The sequence below is a fragment of the Camelina sativa genome, chromosome 9, assembly GCF_030686135.1.
Source record: "Camelina sativa cultivar CO46 ecotype springtype chromosome 9, ASM3068613v1".
Classification (NCBI taxonomy): Eukaryota; Viridiplantae; Streptophyta; class Magnoliopsida; order Brassicales; family Brassicaceae; genus Camelina; species Camelina sativa.
The window spans coordinates 26,955,390-26,976,804 of NC_141888.1; the positions used below are offsets into that span (position 1 = coordinate 26,955,390).

Here is a 21,415-nt window from a genome sequence, read left to right on the forward strand (position 1 = left end):
ATCCCCATCCAGGTTTCCTTCCCGTGGCTCGCGTAAAACATCTCAATGTCCTACCAACCACATATCCCCTCACCGGGATACCCCATGACCACACAAGGATCATATTCACGCCACAAAGGCCATATGTCCCGAAAGACCGTCTGTCCCGAAGGACCATCAGTCCCGAAAGACCGTCTGTCCCGAAGGACCATCAGTCCGGAAGGACCGTCTGTCCCGTAGGACCATCAGTCCCAAAAGACCGTCTGTCCCGAAGGACCGCCTTAACAGGCACTCTGGCTAAACAGCCTGCCACAAAGGCCACACAATAATAACAGAATACTGCCACAAAGGCCACACCATAACAAAAGAAATACCGCCACACACTGGCACACTGACTCAAAAGTCCGCCACTAAGGCCACACAAGCCCCTCCAACGCTCTCCACCACTAAAATGGACAAATTCCAACTCCCGGAAAACTTTCCATATTTAGCACTTTCCATTTTTGGAAACTTTCCACTTTTGGAAACTTCTAATTTAGGAAACTTTCTTCCAAAACCCCGCCTCACGGAAACTTTGTACCCCGAACACCACCTCATCTTGTTACTGAGTCGCACAACCAACCATCCCAAGCGACCGAGTAACAAGAGAGATGGGCTGGAATACTCCATTCCCGCTCCAGCCACGGATTACAGATGGGACCCGACTAAACAAGCTCAAGTCGCGGCTTGCTTCTCATACCACTTCTTGAACCTTGCCTTCATCTTTGCCTCAGGCTCCCAAGTCTGCTCCTCAACACCATCACAGTCCCACAGGACTCTCATCAAAGGAATCTTCTTCTTCCGAAGTTCCTTGATCCTCCTCTCGAGAACCCTCACTGGTCTCGCCTCCAAAGTCATGTTAGGCTGAAGATCCTCAGGAATCTTAGCCAACACCTCCTCTCCCTCACGGAGACACTTCCACAACATAGACACATGGAAAACCTTATGGAATGCACGCATCACCTCAGGTAACTCCAATCTATATGCCACTGGTCCAACCCGCCCAATCACTCTGAATGGACCCATATACCTCTGACTCAACTTAGTCTCTGACAATGACCTGTTCGGACCCCGCAACATGGCCATCTTGAGGTACACTCTGTCTCCTACCTGAAACTCAAGATCTCTCCTCCTCCTATCTGCATAACTCCTCTGCCTATCCTGAGCCTCCTTCATGTTTAGCTTGAGAACCCGAATCTTCTCTGAGGTCTCCTGAACAAAACTAGCACCAAATATGCTCCTCTCCCCCACCTGAGTCCAGCATAATGGTGTACGACATGGCCTCCCAATCAAAGCCTCATAAGGAGCCATCTTAATACTCGCCTGATAGCTGTTGTTGTAAGCAAACTCTACCAGGTTCAGGTGATCTGCCCAATGGCCACCCCAATCCAACACACACATCCTCAGCAAATCCTCCAGCGTCTGGATCGTCCTCTCTGACTGTCCATCAGTCTGGGGATGATAAGCTGTACTCATATGCACCTTAGTGCCCATCTCCGCCTGAAATGCCTTCCAGAACACCGAAGTGAACTTAGAATCCCTATCAGACACAATGCTCGCTGGCACCCCATGCAACCTGACTATCTCCCTCACATACTTCTTAGCCAAGACCGCTGCTCCATCAGTCTTCTTGATGGCCAGGAAATGTGCTGACTTAGTCAACCGGTCCACAATGACCCAAATAGCATCAAAGGTCCGCGACACTGGCAATCCTACCACGAAATCCATGGTGATCATATCCCACTTCCACTCAGGAATGGGTAAACTCTTCAGTAACCCACCAGGAACCTGATGCTCAGCCTTCACTAGCTGACACACATCACACCTCGAAACTCAACTAGCCACATCCTTCTTCATTCCGACCCAATGATAGTACCTCTTGAGGTCACGGTACATCTTAGTCGCTCCTGGATGAATGGATAACTTGCTCGCATGAGCCTCTCTCAGAATCTCCTGTCTCAACTCCTCATCCTTGGGCACACACACACGACCGTGCACCAAGATAGTACCATTAGCTGAGACCTGATACTCTGAATCAATATCCTTAGATACATTCACCAGCCCCAAATCCTTCTCCTGAGCCAACCACACCCTGCTCAGAAGATCCGCTCCATAAGCCGCCTCCTAACCCAATGGTTCTCGAGAAACCACACACAAGCTCAACGCACTGATCTCTCCTACCAGAGACTTCATCTCATGGTCCTGTAGTAACCTGTCAAACCAAGGAAACTCCTGATCTTAGTGACATTATGTTGTCTAGGCCAATCCCTGATAGCCTGAATCTTCTCCAGATCTACAGAAACTCACTCTGCAGAAACAATGTGACCCAGAGAACCCATCTCATGCTGCCAAAAACTACACTTGCTCAACTTAGCAAACAACTTCTGCTCCCGCAGCTTCTCCAGAACTGCCCTCAAATTCACTGCATGCTCCTCAGGACTCTTAGAAAATACCAGGATATCATCAACGAAAAAGATGATAGACACGTCCTGAAACTCCTGAAACACACTGTTCATCAATCTAAACGCCGTTGGCGCGTTAGTCAACCCAAAAAGGCATCTCCACGAACTCATAATGCCCATACCTCATCCTGAAAGTCGTCTTCCTCACATCTGCCTCATCTATCAGTATCTGATGATAACCCGACGCCAGATATACCTTAGAGAACCAAGTACCACCCCTCAACTGATCCAACAACTCATCAATCTTGAGAAGAGGGTACTTGTTCTTCACAGTAACGGTTCAAACCCCATTAATCTATACACAAGCGGAGACTTCTGTCCTTCTTTTTAACAAACAACACCGGTGCTCTCCACGGTGATACACTAGAGCGTATGAATCCCTTGCTCCATAAATCCTCTAGTTACTTACTCAGCTCAACCAAACAAATACTCAAGTATGCCGACATCAACTCACCGCCACCTGAATATCAACCCTCTTGTTCCTCCAAGAACCTCTAGTTACTTGCCAGTTAGGGAAACTTCCACAAGTTAGCTTATTCCAAAGATAGCTTTCCGCTTGGCAATTCTCCACAGCAAATCATCAATACGAACGTAATAAAACAAACAAGTACCATACGTTCGCATATTCTGATTCACCGCTTCAAATGCTTTGCAGGCCGCTTACTCAAACCACTTGACTTATTCCCTCCAACAAGCTTACCAAAACCTTGAATCTAGCAACCCTGTCCATCACCAATGAACTTCATCCAGTATCGTCGCAACGATTAGTTTATCCTGCCATGAAGGCTTCTCGTGAACTTATGTATCTGGCAAACATGCCTTTCCCGGCTCAAACCTGCTGTAACTCCCCTTCTCGGGACTCCAGCACCACCGGCCTCACAATCCTGGCGCACAGCCAAACATTTATAACCGCTCTGGTCATAAAACCCTGTCCCACCGGCCAACATAATCCTAAAATCCAAGATTAAACCACCATCACTCTCGAGGCCTACATTCCGTCGTTATGTTTACACTCACGTTCTATACATTGCTTGCTCCCAACTCTTCCACTCTTAGGTCGCAACCTTCGAGTTATACCGATCTCACTCTCAGACCAGCGTCTTCGAGTTATACCGTCTCACTCTTGGACCACAATCCTCAAGATCTCGATATCAGGGGAACTACTCATCCCCTCAGGAGAACAACATCCCCTCTGCCACTCTCGGAGCCCTCAACCCCTCGAGCTATCGGTATTCAGGGGAATCACCATCCCCTCAGGAGCAACAATCCTTAACGACTATAAACATCTCTCGACACAAGTACCTCCTGTGGTCCGAGTATAACATTGCAATGTTACACCTGCCCACTAAACTTCTAATATCCAACTGGATTAACCACCAAGCAGAGAAATATCTGCTCCAACTGCATATGTCCACATATCCGCCTCTCTAGGCCCGATACCTCTTGAGAATAATCTCATACCGGTCATCTACAACCGCTCCATCCTCTTAACGTAAGGTGGAAAGTCCTCAACATCCGCAGCCCTCGACTGCACCCCGCCACATGCGGCACAACTAGAGCCTACACTGGTACCCCTCTCGGTAACCGCTCCCACCGCACGCCAACAGATCCGCTAAGTGATCATCTCGACCTTGGGCTCCACCCGCTGCAACCCCAAATGTGGGTTCCCAGCACCCCCGGCACACTCACCGGCTAACACTCTGGTCCTTCCTGATACGCTTGCGACCCTCTGACGTACCTCCCCGTGGAACTCTGGACCACACACTCACTGGCCTCGGGACTTACCCAACCATGACCACGATCACGTCCCCGTCCACGACCAACAACTCAAACACCTTAACCACTGATCTTCCAAGAACAGAGGCTAACAAGCATAAAACAAAACAATACCACACAAAGAAACATAACAATAACTCACCGTGGAATCTCATTGAAGGCTCGAAGAGGATGTTCTAGGACTCCATGCCACACACAATTGACTAACTCACATAATCAATCAAGACATGCAATCCCAAACATTACAATAGAAACCTAGCGAACCCAAACCTAGAACCGTAAGGGCTCTGATACCAAAATGAAATGACCGACCCTTTTTTTTTAATAATAAATAATAATAATAAATAATAAATATATAATATAATATAATAATAAACTACAACTAGTGGTCCCATACCCACTAGCCACCTAACCACAATCACAATCATCAGCGGAAAACATTACCAATATCCAATAAATATAAATAGCCAATATTAATAATATTCAGTATAATTCTAATCATAAACCAATGATCCAAACGACATAACCCAGTGAACCAATAATCCTAAGCAACATTCTAGGACTCAACTCTAGCAACCTAACAGAAGCTAGACAACCAAGCGAACCACAGGAACATCCTCCTCTTCATTGCCTTGATTCCACGGTCACACTTTGCCTTTAACTGCACCACAAACACATATTGCAATGCATGAGTATTTAATAAACACTCAGTGAGGCAATCCTCCCATCTACTGGGCTATACACACAAGCAATAGAGACATCTCTAACCATCAACCATCAACCAACAATCATCAATCAACAATCAACAAGCCAAACAAGCAGATTAGAAATAATCTCCAGCTTAGATAAGCCATGGTCCTGCACTTACCTTAACAAGTGATTCACAAAACTAAATACAACCAAATGAGAGGCTTTCCAATATCCAAGAACAACCAAACTTGTTCCTACAACCAATCGCGACAACAAACAAATATTGAAAACAAACTGCCAGAAAAAACAGAAAAGAACAACCTCACAAGTGAAACCACGAAACCAAAACTAACCGTTAACTTTCTAATCCCTCCGGTGAAAAGCAAGGTATAAACGTGCAGAAGCTTCCCACAAATTTTCAGCACGATCAGATTATAGATGAAACCGCAATCGTCCTCGTAACACCCGCTGGTCTCAATCCGCGAATGAGAAGAAACACCCCACGAAACTGCCAATATCTCCTAGAATATTAACTCAAAATCACTTCTGTAAAAAGGAGAGTGTACGAAAATCTCTTAGCTACAACCCTACCAAAAATCAGTACTTTTCGAAATGATTTGACCAGTCGGATCCTCCTTCTCCCAAACCCTGACAGTTCTGTTTCTCTCTTAACTCTAAGGAAAAAGCTTGATCTCCTTCTCTTTCTCCTTTACACCAAAAACCAACACTTAACTCTCTTTCTCTCCCTCTCTCTGATGAAAATGTCGACCAAAGCACAAAAAGGAGGAAGTGTCTACAAAAAGAAGGAGAAATAAGAGTTTTTGGTTTTATTAAATTAAACCAGAATTTAATTAAACTAAAAATCAATTCCTTCGGTTTTCCCTACATCCCAATTTTAGAAAGAGGATGTTACAATTTTGTTGAGTTTCTTCTTGTTATGATTTTGGGCTAGCTGGTCAATACTCAATTTATATATAAGTACATAGATAGGGTTAGGAAAATTCTCATATATTAAATTGTCGTTGACCAAAATCAAAAACTTTAAAAGAAAGAACTAATTGTAATATACCTTAAGTATAGTAGCCAATCAATTTTTCATTTTTTAGTTTAGATTTCTAAAGCTTTTAATAGTATCAGTCAAAGTCAAAAAGTCAAATATTTGAGTTTAACTGATATAAATGACTATTTGATTTTATTTGATCATCAGAGATTTCAATCAAAAATTTGAGGTTTACATAATAAGTAGAATTTTCAATTTATTAAATGCTTTAATTTGGAGATTCTTATTATGTTATATTTTATCTATTTCCAAAGAAAATCCAAAAACATTGTCTCCCAGAACATTCTTTTAGTATATATGGTTGTAATTAAGACATACAATACAACTATTATTTAGTAATCTCACATCTAAAATAACATCTTTAAAACTAATTTATACTCCCTCTGTTTCACGAAGAGTGTCATTTTGACACAAATTTTTTTGTTACAAAAAAGATTGTCATTTTTTATTTTTAATGCAGTTTTTAATAATAATTCTCATTTTTATCCCTATCATTTTAGCTTATTAATTAGAAAGAGAAATTGTTTTAGTGTATTTATAAAGAGTAAAATAGAAATTTATATATTTTTCTTAATATGTGTGCATTGTGTCAAAATGATACTCTTTATTAATAGAAATAGAGAGAGTAAGTGATGACATTTATTAGTGAATACGGAAGTGAAGAGATCCAACGATGCCTTTGGCTCAGTTACACGGTTTTGGAGATTATAAACAGTAGTAGTATCAAATTTCAAATATGCAAAAGTAGAATAAAATATCTCCATTATTATTATTCAAAAGCAAAGGATACAACTCAATCTGGATACAACCAGATTACAACCGGCAAACAAAACAAGACATAGCTAGCAAATTATTGAAACAAAAGATCAAACTGAATCATCTTGTAGAAGAGTAAGAAAATAGTATCATCCGACTTGAGGAAGATTAAGGACAGGACCGTTGGGACAATCATTGGCAGGAAGACGGAGAAGGACACGGTTACAACAATTGATGTGGAGCACACCATCACCTTGTGGAACTAAAACACAAGTCACTTTTGGATTATCATTTTCAATTATTCTCTTTGCTTCAAGTCCACTTACTCCTCTTAGTTCCGGCCACTCCACCTTCAACCCTACACACAATAATCCCAAATGTTAAAAGAATAAAAGAAGCTATGTTTTGAGATTTTTTTTCTCTATAGAAAATATATGAACTAAAAAATATATTTGATTTGGGCTGCAAAAGGATTTTTTGATAGAAAGCATGCAAAAGTATTAATCTTTGACATATTTTTTCATAAAAAAGATCAGCTAATATAGTTGGTTATAAATTTATAATTAACAAAGGATTTAGCTAATATTTCAGATTTTTTTTTGAACAAGTTATATACAACTTGCATAATATACACCAACGGATTAATAACTGTGAGTTTACACAAAAATCTTATACCATAATCGTGTATGTTCGGAACCAAAAACTTTTAAAACAATACGTGGAAATAGATGTTGGCACGTAATTCCCGTACAATCACAGTTTTCACATCCGATATGAGGGAACGGACACTTCAAACTCATTTCAACTTTTTTGTTTCTTTCGGAAAAAAAACTGGTTGATTTTTTTGAGTTTCTTCTTCTTATGATTTTGGGCTAGATGGTCAATAGTCAATTTATATATAAGTACATAGATAGGGTTAGGAAAATTCTCATATATTAAATTGTCGTTGAATAAAATCATAAATTTTAAAAGAAAGAATTAATATACCTTAAGTATAATAGCCAATCAATTTTTCATTTTTTAGTTTAGATTTCTTAAGCTTTTAATAGTATCAGTCAAAGTCGAATATTTGATTTTAACTGATATTAATGGCTATTTGATTTTATTTGATCATCAGAGATTTCAGTCAAAAATTTGAGGTTTATATAGTAAGTAGAATTTTTAATTTATTAAATGCTTTATGTTATATTTTATCTATTTCCAAAGAAAATCCAAAAATTCCATTATATTAATTTTTTTTGTCTTTCTTCTCAAAGGTGAGTGTTTAACTTTTTTCATTTTTTAATTTCCCTTTTTATTTTAAATACAAGATTCTTCTACTGATCGGTGAAACAATCAAAATAGTCATGTCTATAAATTGAAATTCTAATTAACTATTTCCATATATACACAAGTTTTTTTTTTCTTGTTTAAACATATTTTAAAAATCTAAAATTTAAACTGAAATATTTAAGATAGTAGAATTCTCAACAAATTGATATGACAAAAAATTGCAAACATTGTCTCCCCTAACATTCTTTTAGTATACAGGAAGATTAAGAGATACAATACAACTATTATTTAGTAATCTCACATCTATATTAACATTTTCGAAGTACATTTGGCAATCTACCCTTTTAGTTATACTTAATTATAGCCCTGGGTTTTCGGAAATTTCGGTTTGTTCGGAACGGCTTATTCGGTTTACGGGTTTAATCGGTAATCTGAAAACTGATCCGAATGATTCCGAACAAAGTTTCGGGTCGGGTTAAACGGTAGTCGGGGTAATCGGTTCGGTTTTCTGAATAAAGTGTCAATCCGAATTAAACCGAGATACAATAGATTTCGGTTTTTCTAAACCAAACTAGCCAAAAAAATTGAGACTTTGCTCATCAGCATCCAGCTTCCTCCTCCATGTTAGCCTCGTGACCATCAGCATCCATCTACAAAACATCACAAGTTAACCATTAAAGAAGTTCAAAACAAATAACCCATCTCTGACTAAAGCAAAACAAAACAAGCGTTTAACAGAAACCCTAGTTTGTTGTTAATTTCATCTTTCAAATCCAAAACTAACAACCCAGAAGACGAAGCTAGAAGAAATTTAGGAAAATAAATCGGTTTCAAAAAAATTGGGGTTAAACTACTCGACGATTTGGGGTTAAACTACTCGAAGAAATGAACACAAATCCAAGTTAAATACATAAACAAGAAATATTAGAAGAAGAAGAGGTTACCTTTTCGAATTTTCGAAATTAGGGTTAACCAACAGATGATTTCTCAACCACGATTCGATGTAAGACGATGAAGATGAAGGAGAACAACAGAATAAGAACTTTTGATGTTACAAGACGGAGAAGAACAGAAGAAGAAGATAAACGTGAGATCGAGTTTTGGTTGCTCGATGAATCGCCTTCGAGAGAGAACCAAGGGAGCAGCCGCGTGAGAGAGACAAATGATTAGGGTTAATGAGTTTAGGTATTTATACTTCGGTTTAGTAAAACCGATCGGAAATCAGGCACCGAACCGAATTGCCCCGAAACCGAATTGTCAATTTTAATTTCCCCGATCGGTTATCTCCCTCTACACTCCCGGTTTCCGAACACCGAAACAATCGGTTTACTCGGTTCGTTTCGAACAAACCGAACCGAAAACCCAGGGCTACTTAATTACATAAAATGTCTGTAGAAAAAAATATTTTTAAATTTTATATAATTATCATAAATCTCTCTACATAATTCGAACATAAATATATGATTCTCTTTTCACTTTTTTTTGATCTTATATTTAAATTATTTTAAATTATTATATAATACATTTACTTAATAAAATTTGTAACTTTTTCTCTATATGATATAATTCAAATATTTTTTAAACAAACATATATTACTCATTAGAAATGTGTATACAATGTCTCATATCATTTAGAAAAATAAGCGAAACAATAAAAAAATTAAAATAATTCTGAATATGAATGAACAGGGAGCTTCATTTATTAGAGATTCAAATTTATAAATTTTATTTGGTTTAATACAGTTCTTTATTAAAAAAAACTTTAAAAAGTTAAAATATCATTAACTCAGAACTACACGAATAAAATATCATTTTATTATTTTATTAATACTATCAATACTAGAATAATAGACATACGTAATTAAGTTGATTAAATTAATATTATATCAAAAATCAAATTGTCCCTCGGTATGCGCGGCTTAAATCATAAAATTAAAAATCAAAATACAATTATACAATCTTAAATACTAAACAAAGCAAACAAAATTAACAAAGAAATACAACTTAAAATTTAAATTTTTTAATTACAAATAACTTGTTCTGCGATATACTGCGGGTTAAAATCTAGTGTACAATTTACAACACTATGACCAATTTTCTTATTCTATGGTTTTGAGGGTGAAAATACATGTGAAACGACCGACCCATTTATATATATATATATATATATATGATAATAATTTAGTGATATCATAATAATTTAATGATCTCATAATTTAGTGATAATAAATTATTTCATATATCATATAATATATTATAATTTAATGTTATAAATAAAAAAATTTATAACAATATACAATTACTATTATAAAGTATAACAATATGCAATATTAAATGAAGATATGATAACTATGCCAAAAACCGCTATCAAAAGTGGCTGACCTATTATAACGGGGGCAGATACAGCGTTTGTTAAAACACTATGGTTTCGTTAGACAGCGTTATTCAGATGCTATCAATACCCAATATTCTTGTAGTGAACCAAACAGTGGAAAACCAAAATTAAACCAATAAATTAACCAATAATCAAATACCCATTATCAATTCCGTAACAACTAAACCAATGAATCAATTCAACAAAAACCAAGGAACCAGCAATCCTAGAAAACCTTCTAAGGACTCCATTCTAGCAATCTAGCAGAAACCATACCACAAACGACCAAGCCATTAAAAGATCCTCCTTTTCATTGTTTTGATTTCACGATCACACTTTGCCTTTATCTGCACCACAAACACAAATTGAGATGCATGAGTATTGTCATAAGATAATCCTCCCATCTATTGGGCTATAAACACAAGCAGTTGAGAATCTCCAACCATTAAACAACAATCAACAACAAATCAGGAAGCTGCATCGACCGACACCAAACCACTGTATCGACCGACACCAAACCACTGCATCGACCGACAATGACTTGGGTTGCATCGACCAACACCAAGCTTGCATCGACCGATGCGAGACTTGACTGCATCGACCGACACCAAAACTGCATCGACCGATGCATACTCGACATTTTGTGACATTCCTAATTACATTGATCGACACCTCCAAACGGCATTAACCGATGCTCCTAGGTCTTATCGTTTCGTCTTCACACTGCATCGACCGACGCACTTAGTGCATCGATCGACGCACATGTCGAGCATCGTCTTCCCCGAAGCTCCTCGCCAGATCTTCGTTCCTAAACATATCAAACTCGGTCCAATGCCACAAAGAAGACTCACAAAGCCCCATGCGACTCAAAAACATTCTAACAAGCCAAGAAATCTACCACATAACACAAACACATAACTCACCTTTGCCAAAGAAGCTTTTGACTCTAGACTGACGGATTTACACTCCTAGCAAGATTCCCGCACAATCATAACTTCATATCTCTCAAGAACAGCTAAAAATCTCCCAAAAACTAACCAGAACTCTCAAGAACACTTTCTCTCTTTTTTTTCTCTCAAAAACGGCTAAAATCGACGAATGACGACAAAAACTCCTTTTAAAATCGACTTCAAGAGTTTTCCTAACCCAAAATGCAACCAAACGAGCGTTTAACCTAAATTGACTCGCAAAAAACCGGCCTTACATCGATCGATGCACCTTCTGAAAATTCGGTTCACGAATGTTACAACATGTACCTTATTCATTAAAATTAAAAATACATTTAATTTAGCATGGTGTTATAACCTAATTACACATGCGGTTAAACTTGAACCGACATAGATCCGTCCAATAACAAAAAGTTCCTCAAAATCGCAAGTTCAAGTTCAAGTTCAAGCCATATATGGTTTGACTGATCCCAATTCGAAGAGAAAAAGAAGTCATCCCCGAAACTTCTTAGTGATCCCCAAACCAATATACAACTGTTTAGAGACGGGTATAATTCCTCACCAACATTATTTAGATAAAACTCCAAAATAAATAATTTGTTAAGGTTTTCTGAATATTAACAAATTTATAGAGAACAAATTAATATTACTGATATAGAACATTTAATTATTAATCATATACATAAAAGTAAGGTTTCAATCTTTCTTTATTGGTTCATTTAGTATTTTTTTTAAATAATACATATTTTTAATTAAATAAAAATATTATAATAGACATTGATCTAGACATAAAATTTTAAGCAATTAAGGACCACATTATATATACATTATTTCTATAGTTAATTTATTTTCTTAACTTTTTAACCACTACAATAAGATTGCATGATGAAATATTAGTATAGTAGTACTCTAAAACCAAAGAGAATTTGTTAAAAATACCCTTTTTGGATACTCTTTTTAAAAAAAATTTGAACATTTTTATTTTCACCCTCTTTTACAATTCCAATATGTTAAATTAATTTTTAGATTTTCTTTTTTTTAGCTTTGGATTCTCTATTTTACATTTAAGATATAGTTTTAAAGGGTTAGAATTTGAAATTTAGGGTTTAGAATTTGTATATGTAGAAAAAAAAATTTTTTGAAAATAACCAACATGAAAGGTTATTTTAAAAAAATGACATGGGAAAAGGGAAAAACACAAACTAATATATCAAAGCTAATAGCACGGAACACTTCAGTGACATCGAAGTCTTTTTTTTGGGGAGTCATGGTTGTTCGAAGGGACTCCTTTGCCAAATAAAATGTTGTTTACTGTGTACGGTAAAAATACAACAAAGGTAGACGGTTCAATTTTGCTAGATGATCTCCAATTCTACACCAACGCAGCGTTGCAGTCTATTCTTAATCAATTGAATGATTGTGTTTTGTACTGTTATGTACGCTGTTATGTGCAGTGCAGTTGGTAATTAGTAATCATTTATGTTTTCATGTTTTAAACTCAAGTATTTTTGAAGTACATTTCGTAATATATCCTTTTAATTATATTTCATTATATTTCACTTCATAATCAGAAAATTAACAACAAAATACAATTATACAATTTTAAACACTAAATGTAGCAAACAAAATTGACAAACAAATACACCTTCAAATATAAAAAATATTAGTCACAAATACTCTGTCGGGTTAAAATCTAGTATTTTACAATGAGACATAGATATCTTTAAATCTACGCATCTGCTTTCTTATCATCTGCGCAGCGTAGTATGGTATCCTTTGCGTATTGGAATGCTTGTGTCGTTGATCTACGAACGTTAAACAATCCATTAGGCTTTCCCTCCCCGATCCTTTAAGATCGTACGCTTGAGATCTTCTCCATAAACTCTTACCGTGAGAATCATCCACACCAGATAAACACAAAGCTCTAGTAGCATCACTAATAGCATACTCAGCTTGCTTCAACAACAAGTAACACTGTGCTCTATTGCTAAACAACACAACTCTATCTCGTATCATATCTAACGGACACAAATCTATCCCCACTGTGTACTCCATCGCTTCTTCAACAAAACCCATCAGAAACTTCTTCTTCCCTTGTTTCTTCAACGATTTCACCAAACACTGTTTTTGATTGACTTATGTATGAGTTTTGACATACACTCGAACAAACCGAGTGATGGGAACTCAGGATCGTTAGGCTCGGACATGGCTATGTTCCACAGACCACTCAAGACCAAGACATGGTCTTTTGACTCCGTACGAGGGATCTCTTTCAAAATTGCGGCGAGTTCGGTTCTTCGACGGAAAGGGTTGGTCTCTTTCATGCTGCAGAAGAAACATGATGGGTTTGTGCACTGTGGTTCATCGAATTTGAGCATCTTCTTCTTTGATTTGCCTTTTGGTTTTTCAAGAAGGTAATAACTAATAAATCTTGAAAGAGAAGAAGGTTAAGCATGTTCTTTATCGAATGCAAGTCCCGAGTACGACATTAGGCTTGTGGGAATAATTGATTAATGTCTTGCATACAAATTCAAGGTTTGTAATGTAATGAGTATGGAATTTTAAAAGAGAGCAAGTGAAATTGGTTTTGCGGTCCCCTCAACAAGTAAGCCAATGAAAGTAAAGAAACTGTCCCTTAGGAAAAAATAAGTCTTTGTTTGGGTCTCAAGAAAATGCGGCTACCTAAAAAGCCTCTCTTTAAACTCAATTAATTATCACTAATATTTGACCTTTACAGCTAATTTAACTACCACTAACTTGACTCATCTTTTATGTTAATTCGAAAATCAAGAAAGAGCCTTTTCTAGGAAAAACACTTCAGAGTTCAGACTAAGTTCTCGACTTGACATGTGTATGTGTCGGATAAAGTTTACCAGGATTATTAAAGAAACCAAACCAGAGTCTAGTGTTAGTTTAGTTTAATCACAGGTTGTTTAATCGGCGTGCTTACGGGTTTTGGATTCTTGTGCACATGAATACTCAACAAAGAAGGCTCAAGCAGATTTGAATTATAATAATAAATGGTCTATGACTCATATAGAACAAAGAAAGATCGATATAGCCTATGATACGGATTTGAATTTAGACAAGCTATTTTGACGTGACGTGGCAACGCGGCAGCCAGAAGGATTTGAGAAGAAAGGTGAAGGGAAAAATGTCTATAAACTCAACAAAGAATTGTATGAGCTGAGACAAGCTGTTTTGACGTGTACTGAAATGCTAGCCATTAATGTCTCATCGGATGTCCCCGAAGGGACATTAATGTTAAAATTTGCAATTAACTCTATGGATTCTTCTACTTTTCACGACCAGTAAGTAATTTAAAATCTTCCAAAAACATTCATGGACTTATAGTATAGTATCTAATACAATACTAACATTTTTTTTGCAACCATGCATACTAACATTGATTACAAAATGAAACGTAATATATAACACTGCAGCTTTTGGATCTTGGACCGCTAGATGATTTTTACAAAGATAGTTTGCATGTGGCCGTCAGTTTCAATGATAGTAAACGATACTACGTGGTAAGATTAGCAGTTTTACTTTTGTTTTTGCTCAGGACAGTCCAATAATTATGTGTTTGCTTTTTCTACAGGTGAAAAAATCAGAGCTACAAAAATATGACTGGTTACTAATTCTATATATTATAAAATCATTAATATCATCTAACCTCAAGTTGCACTAATTATACATATGGACTATATATATATCCTCAAAACATATGCTAATTATTACTATTCTTTAAAACATTCATTACTAATACTTGTTGAATGTTTGTTTTTAAATGGGATGGAGACTTTGTACCAAACCCAACCGCAAACTTAGTTTAAGTACCCATCAGTTTTCCACTTATGTGTTAATGTACACAAATAGGTGATTCCTATTACGAATTGGTTTTGGTGTTTTATATAAAAGGGGTGTTAAGGTCTGCATAAGTTGTAGGGATTTGAGAGATAGAGATTAAGAAGCTTTAGTTTTTTGAGTCAGTTTTTCTAAAGTTAATAAAAGAAGAGCTTTTATATTCTTAATCTGAGTATTCAAATTCTAGAAATTTGGGTAACCATGGTTCTCTTCCGTTCAGTTTTGCTCGTTCTTCTCCATGTATTCCAGTGTGAACGGTCAAGCTACATCGTTCACACTGCTACAACGACAATGAACTCTGCAGAGAAATCCAAATGGTACGAGTCGTCGGTGAAGTCCATCTCAGCCTCCGGGAAGTACTGTACAAGTACTACCATGCGATCAATGGGTTCTCGGCGTGGTTCACTCCTAAAGAGGTAGAGATTCTCTCTGGTAAACCCGGAATACTAGCAGTTGTGCCCGAGGTAGTTTACAAGCTAAAGACTACACGTTACATGTATAGAAGTATAGAACTATGACACTTTTGCCAAAACTGTGAAAAGTTTATAATCTACATTTATATTTGATAACGGTGGCCTAATCCTATGAATGTGTGAGTACATTGTAATGAAAAAATATCTACAAACAACCCTTCTCGAGAGATGATCAAAACATATTGTATTTTTTTTTTCTTAATCAAATAACTCTTTTTTGTTCAAAGAAAAATCAAATAACTAAGCTATCCTTTCTCAGGGTCAAAGTTAGAGATAATATATTTATATTATTAATTAATTGTTGATATTTTTCGTTTAATCGTTTTGTAAACCTAGTTTAGTCGCTTTGTGCTAACAGTTTGTTTTTTTTTGTCAACCAAACACTAATTAGAAAGAGATTCCAAGGTTGGTAGCCCAAACCGGATGTGCTAACAGATTTTAAAATGTGGTTTTGTAGTTTTATATTGATTTTGATATATGCATATCCATACATATATAGGGAATACAAATCTTTTATTTTAAAAAACTTTCTTAAAATTTGTTTATATTTTGCTTATGTTTTGCTTACTTTTTACTTACATTTTTATATTCTTGCTTTCACAAAACTTTGTCAATTTGTTTTTTTCTTCTTTTCTTATTTCAAAGTTTTTGAGAACTATTGTAATGTTTTGATGGAGTTATAGCTAAAAATAATCTATCACTAAAACATCGGTGCTTTAGAAAAACATTTAAGATGATGACCAGAGTCTTCATGTTATCAAAAGGGTAACTGTAGGCTGCCACAGAATCCTACTATATTAATTGGGAAGTACAAATATAAAAGTAACCTTAAAATGTGTAAAAAATTACATTCAATTGCCATTAGAAAAATTTAATAAAGTTAATAAATTAATTAAATATAAGTAATTAATTAAAAAAAACTGACAGATCAAATATAATCTAGAAAAATAAAAAAAATATATATTTTCTCTCTCTAATATTTAGAAAAAAAAAATATTTTCTCTCTCTAATATTTAGAAAAATATATAAACCAATCAGAATTTCAAAAACTAAGATTTTATATCCAATTAGACAATATAATTATTTTTAATAACTAAATTTTGAAGATTTTGTTAAGATTTGAAATTATGATTCTACTATCATCTTTATTTTATTTTATTTACAAATTGTTTGAAATTTTCATATCATACTTATGATTAATAAAATGCAGAATTTTTTCAGCATATTTTGTGATTTGAATTTTTAGAAACGAAGATATATTACTCAATCTATGAAAAAATATGTTTTAATTTCCACATTGGCGGGTTGGTAAAACTTAATTGATATAGATGAGAAATTATATTTTATTTGCTAACAATTACAATATTAAAATTAGTACTTCATATTTCACAAAATAATGATGGAAATTCAACAAACAAACAATGTAAAATTGTAATATACGTCAAAAATAAATTACTATAATATTCTAAAATAATTAGTATTCAAAAAACCAATAGATTTGTAGAATAATTAAAAATAAATATTATCTCAAACAAAATAACTTTTAAAAGAAAATATAAAAATAATTTTTATTATTATATTATAATTTTTTTAAAAAATGTTGATCCGTGCTTTAAGCACGGGATATCTCCTAGTTTTAAGTAATTAAGGACCACATTATATATACATTATATCTATAGTTTATTTTCTTAACTTTTTAACCACTACAACAAGTCAACAAGATTGCATGATGAAATATTAATATAGTAGTACTCTAAACCAAATATCATTAATCATTGTAAACACAAACTAATATATCAAAGCTAATAGCACGGAACACTTCAGTGACATAACACAAAGGGAGGCGGTTATGAACCAGGTGGTTAATTAGTTTCCATGCATGTAAATCAAGAAAGAGTCAATAGCAATATGGATGGATAGAGAGAGAGAGATACATAAGATATAAATTTTTTTTGTTAAATATATAGTCATATAGACTGAGTGGATCAGTATAGGATGTTAAGGGTTTTTTTCTGTAAATAAATACAACTGTAGAGATATTATGATATATTGACCCAACAAAAAAATTATAATTGGTATTTTAAAATCATATTTCTATTAGAACAATAGAAACTTTCAGTGATACGTAAAGAAACATATGTTTGAACAAAAAACGACATATATTATATATACATATATTGTAAGAAATAAAAAGAAATACCACATATTATATAACTCAGCGTAAGTATTTTAAAATTTTAAATCTACGTATAGTATGATGTCTTTTGCGAATTCAAATGCTAATCTACGCATTATTTTTTAAAGAATCCATTGCTTAATTTACATTTATGGAAATACAAATCTTTCTATCGAATTATTCAAAAAAAAATCTTGAAAGTGAAATCACTGCTCCTCTTAAATAACTATATAAAAAAAAAAATTGAAACAACAAAGAAAAAACTCTCTAACCATTTCTCTCCGACGTCGTGCTTCTTCTTGTACTATCCTCCGTTAATTATGCAGAATGAATGGCATCCATTGTTCATATGGCTCAGGAGATGCCAACGAACTACAAAGAAAAGAGTCAATGGTACGAAGCTCGCGTTCGATCAATCTCAGAATTGGCTGAGTTGCTATACACCTATAACCATGCCCTTAGCAACTTCTCACCGAAATCAGTAATATTGCATGTTTTTAATAATTTTGAATTAATATTGCATTATTTTTTAAGAATCCATTCCTCCATTTACATTTATAGGAATTTATCTCTCGAATAATTAAAAGAAAAATGATGAAAGTGAAATCATTGCTCGTCTTAAATAATTATAAAAAAATGGATTTGAAACAACAACAAAAAAACCTCTCCAACCATGTTTTTCTCCGGCGTATTGTTTTTTCTTATGTTATCCCGGCTAATTTAACCCTAGGAAATGGGAAGTGTTTGTTGAATGTGTCTCCTTGGTGCAGGACTCTTGATCTAAAATTATCGGCTACTATAATCCAATAGAATGGGAAGTCTTTTTTTGGGGAGTCAATGGTTGTTCGAAGGGACTCCTTTGCCAAATAAAAAGTTGCTTATAGTGTACGGTAAAAATACAACAAAGGTAGACGGTTCAATTTTGCTAGATGATCTCCAATTCTACACCAACGCAGCGTTGCAGTCTATTCTTAATCAATTGAATGATTGTGTTTTGTACTGTTATGTACGCTGTTATGTGCAGTGCAGTTGGTAATTAGTAATCATTTATGTTTTCATGTTTTAAACTCAAGTATTTTTGAAGTACATTTCGTAATATATCCTTTTAATTATATTTCATTATATTTCACTTCATAATCAGAAAATTAACAACAAAATACAATTATACAATTTTAAACACTAAATGTAGCAAACAAAATTGACAAACAAATACACCTTCAAATATAAAAATATTAGTCACAAATACTCTGTCGGGTTAAAATCTAGTATTTTACAATGAGACATAGATATCTTTAAATCTACGCATCTGCTTTCTTATCATCTGCGCAGCGTAGTATGGTATCCTTTGCGTATTGGAATGCTTGTGTCGTTGATCTACGAACGTTAAACAATCCATTAGGCTTTCCCTCCCCGATCCTTTAAGATCGTACGCTTGAGATCTTCTCCATAAACTCTTACCGTGAGGATCATCCACACCAGATAAACACAAAGCTCTAGTAGCATCACTAATAGCATACTCAGCTTGCTTCAACAACAAGTAACACTGTGCTCTATTGCTAAACAACACAACTCTATCTCGTATCATATCCAACGGACACAAATCTATTCCCACTGTGTAAATCTCCATCGCTTCTTTAACAAAACCCATCAGAAACTTCTTCTTCCCTTGTTTCTTCAACGATTTCACCATCTTTCTTCTTTCTTCAAGCTCTATGTCACTCATAAGCTTCTCTTTCTTCTTCCTCTCTACTTTAATCTCCCATAGATTCTCAATACTTCTATGTGCCTCCTCGCTGTTCATCTTCAAGCCACTATACTTAATCTTGTGATAATCTTGTAAAACTATCTGAGCTACTCTTTCTCCAACGATTCTATCTTCTGCTAAATCCACTAAACAATAACCTAAAACATCAATAACTCGATACCTAACGTTTGAGTCTTTAAGAAGCAACAAAAGAGTATCTAAAGCAGTTTCTTTCCAATCATCAGACGATCTTGAAAGATCGCAAAGTCTCTTAATCACTTCCTTAACCTCACTAACTCTCTTTCTCCCCAACTCTGTTTTACAAAGAGTCTTTATCAATCCAATTCCTCCAGGAGACTTCCGGTTTACTAATCCTCCCCACATTTCAACCACCTTCTTCAAGAACCCTTCCTCGCAGATTCGGTCAATAGACCTACCTCGCGATGCGAAACTATTCAATAGAAACAAAGACCAACATTGTAGTTGAATCCCCCATTCCTCTGCCTTTTGATTCTCTGTCTCTAACCCACCAAGCCCTCTCGTCAACAAGTCGCTATGATACTTCAACCTCTCGCTATCTTCAACCCCAAGAAAGCTTATGTAAACATTCTTCAAACAACTAGTAGCTATCTCCATCGAAAGCTTCACGATTTCTTCTTCGAACAAAGAAACCACTTCAAAGCTCTTCTCATGGCTAGCTAAGTGACCAAGTGCTCGAGCCGCGGCTCGCTGCTCAACCCAACTGATGTTCCCTCTCAAAAGCTCCAACAAAGCAGGAACAACAAAAGCCTTTGAATCAACCGCTCTTGCAGCCAAATCCTCTTTGTTCATAACATATGATCCGATGATATGAGCTGCGTAGTAAGGGATGAATATGTTCTGGTCTTTGAGAAGCCAAGCACTGTTTTTCATTGACTTTTGTATGAGTTTTGACATACACTCGAACAAACCTAGTGATGGGAACTCAGGATCGTCAGGCTCGGACATGGCTATATTCCACAGACCACTCAAGACCAAGACATGGTCTTTTGACTCCGTACGAGGGATCTCTTTGAAAATTGCGGCGAGTTTGGATCTTCGACGGAAAGGGTTGGTCTCTTTCATGCTGCAGAAGAAACATGATGGGTTTGTGCACTGTGGTTCATCGAATTTGAGCATCTTTCTTCTTCTTTGATTTGCCTTTTGGTTTTTCAAGAAGGTAACAACTAATAAATCTTGAAAGAGAAGAAGGCACAAATCACTTATGCTTTAAGGCCAAAAAGACCAAATAAGTTTTTCTCTTTTGGGTTAATTATATTTTAATTGCTAACACAAAAGAAATTTTTTATTCCATAAATATTCGCCGGCGTGGAAAGTTTATGGCGGCTCCTCCTCTTTTAGCCTTTAACTTTCCACTTCAAGTTCCAAGATTATTGACTTAATTATAGTATAAAGTTAGTAGTATAACGTAATGAATCAGAATACTGATATGCATCATCAAGGTTTCGTGTTCTTTACCCAAAATTAGGTAAACCAAGAAACCAAAATGTTTGCGTTCACACAAAACTCTAGATATAGGTAATGGAACCATGGACATCATGATGTTATCAATCAATCATGTCCAAATGTAGTGAATAATTTCATGTGTACTAAAATGGTGACAGCTAAAGACTTTTCCATGTAGTGAACCTTATGGTATGAATTATGGAATCATAAAGTTTTTGGATACCAAACATAAATTGATGGTTAGACAGATATTTGAGACTTTTCAAGATAAGAAAAGGAAGCTTAAGCATGTTTTTATAGAATGCAAGTCCCGAG

The 21,415-nt window shown here is 35.5% G+C and overlaps 3 protein-coding genes and 2 long non-coding RNA genes across 5 annotated transcripts; all 5 read right to left on the reverse strand.

Annotated features, from left to right (window-relative positions):
- Nucleotides 1-4,556: 4,556 nt before the first annotated feature.
- Nucleotides 4,557-5,860, reverse strand: LOC147938837 (uncharacterized). Its single transcript, XR_015565017.1, has 4 exons — nt 5,538-5,860; nt 5,300-5,454; nt 5,125-5,200; nt 4,557-4,917 (listed from the first exon to the last, which is right to left on the reverse strand). It is a non-coding gene; the product is annotated as an uncharacterized LOC147938837 (long non-coding RNA).
- Nucleotides 5,861-6,781: 921 nt separating this feature from the next.
- LOC147938838 (inhibitor of trypsin and hageman factor-like) lies at nt 6,782-7,139 on the reverse strand (the record flags this gene model as incomplete). Its single annotated transcript, XM_087465775.1, has 1 exon — nt 6,782-7,139. A coding segment is annotated over one exon (228 nt), but the record flags the coding sequence as incomplete, so codon positions are not given.
- A 3,128-nt stretch (nt 7,140-10,267) lies between these two features.
- LOC147938839 (uncharacterized) lies at nt 10,268-11,629 on the reverse strand. Its single transcript, XR_015565264.1, has 2 exons — nt 10,852-11,629; nt 10,268-10,755 (listed from the first exon to the last, which is right to left on the reverse strand). It is a non-coding gene; the product is annotated as an uncharacterized LOC147938839 (long non-coding RNA).
- Nucleotides 11,630-13,056: 1,427 nt separating this feature from the next.
- On the reverse strand, nt 13,057-13,733 carry LOC147938840 (uncharacterized). Its single transcript, XM_087465776.1, has 2 exons — nt 13,514-13,733; nt 13,057-13,448 (listed from the first exon to the last, which is right to left on the reverse strand). The coding sequence occupies exons 1-2, from the start codon at nt 13,731-13,733 to the stop codon at nt 13,057-13,059; spliced, it is 612 nt and encodes a 203-aa protein (XP_087321902.1).
- Nucleotides 13,734-18,959: 5,226 nt separating this feature from the next.
- LOC104711539 (uncharacterized) lies at nt 18,960-20,863 on the reverse strand. The gene has a single exon (XM_010428237.3). The coding sequence runs from the start codon at nt 20,771-20,773 to the stop codon at nt 19,142-19,144; it is 1,632 nt and encodes a 543-aa protein (XP_010426539.1). The 5' UTR covers nt 20,774-20,863; the 3' UTR covers nt 18,960-19,141.
- Nucleotides 20,864-21,415: the final 552 nt, after the last annotated feature.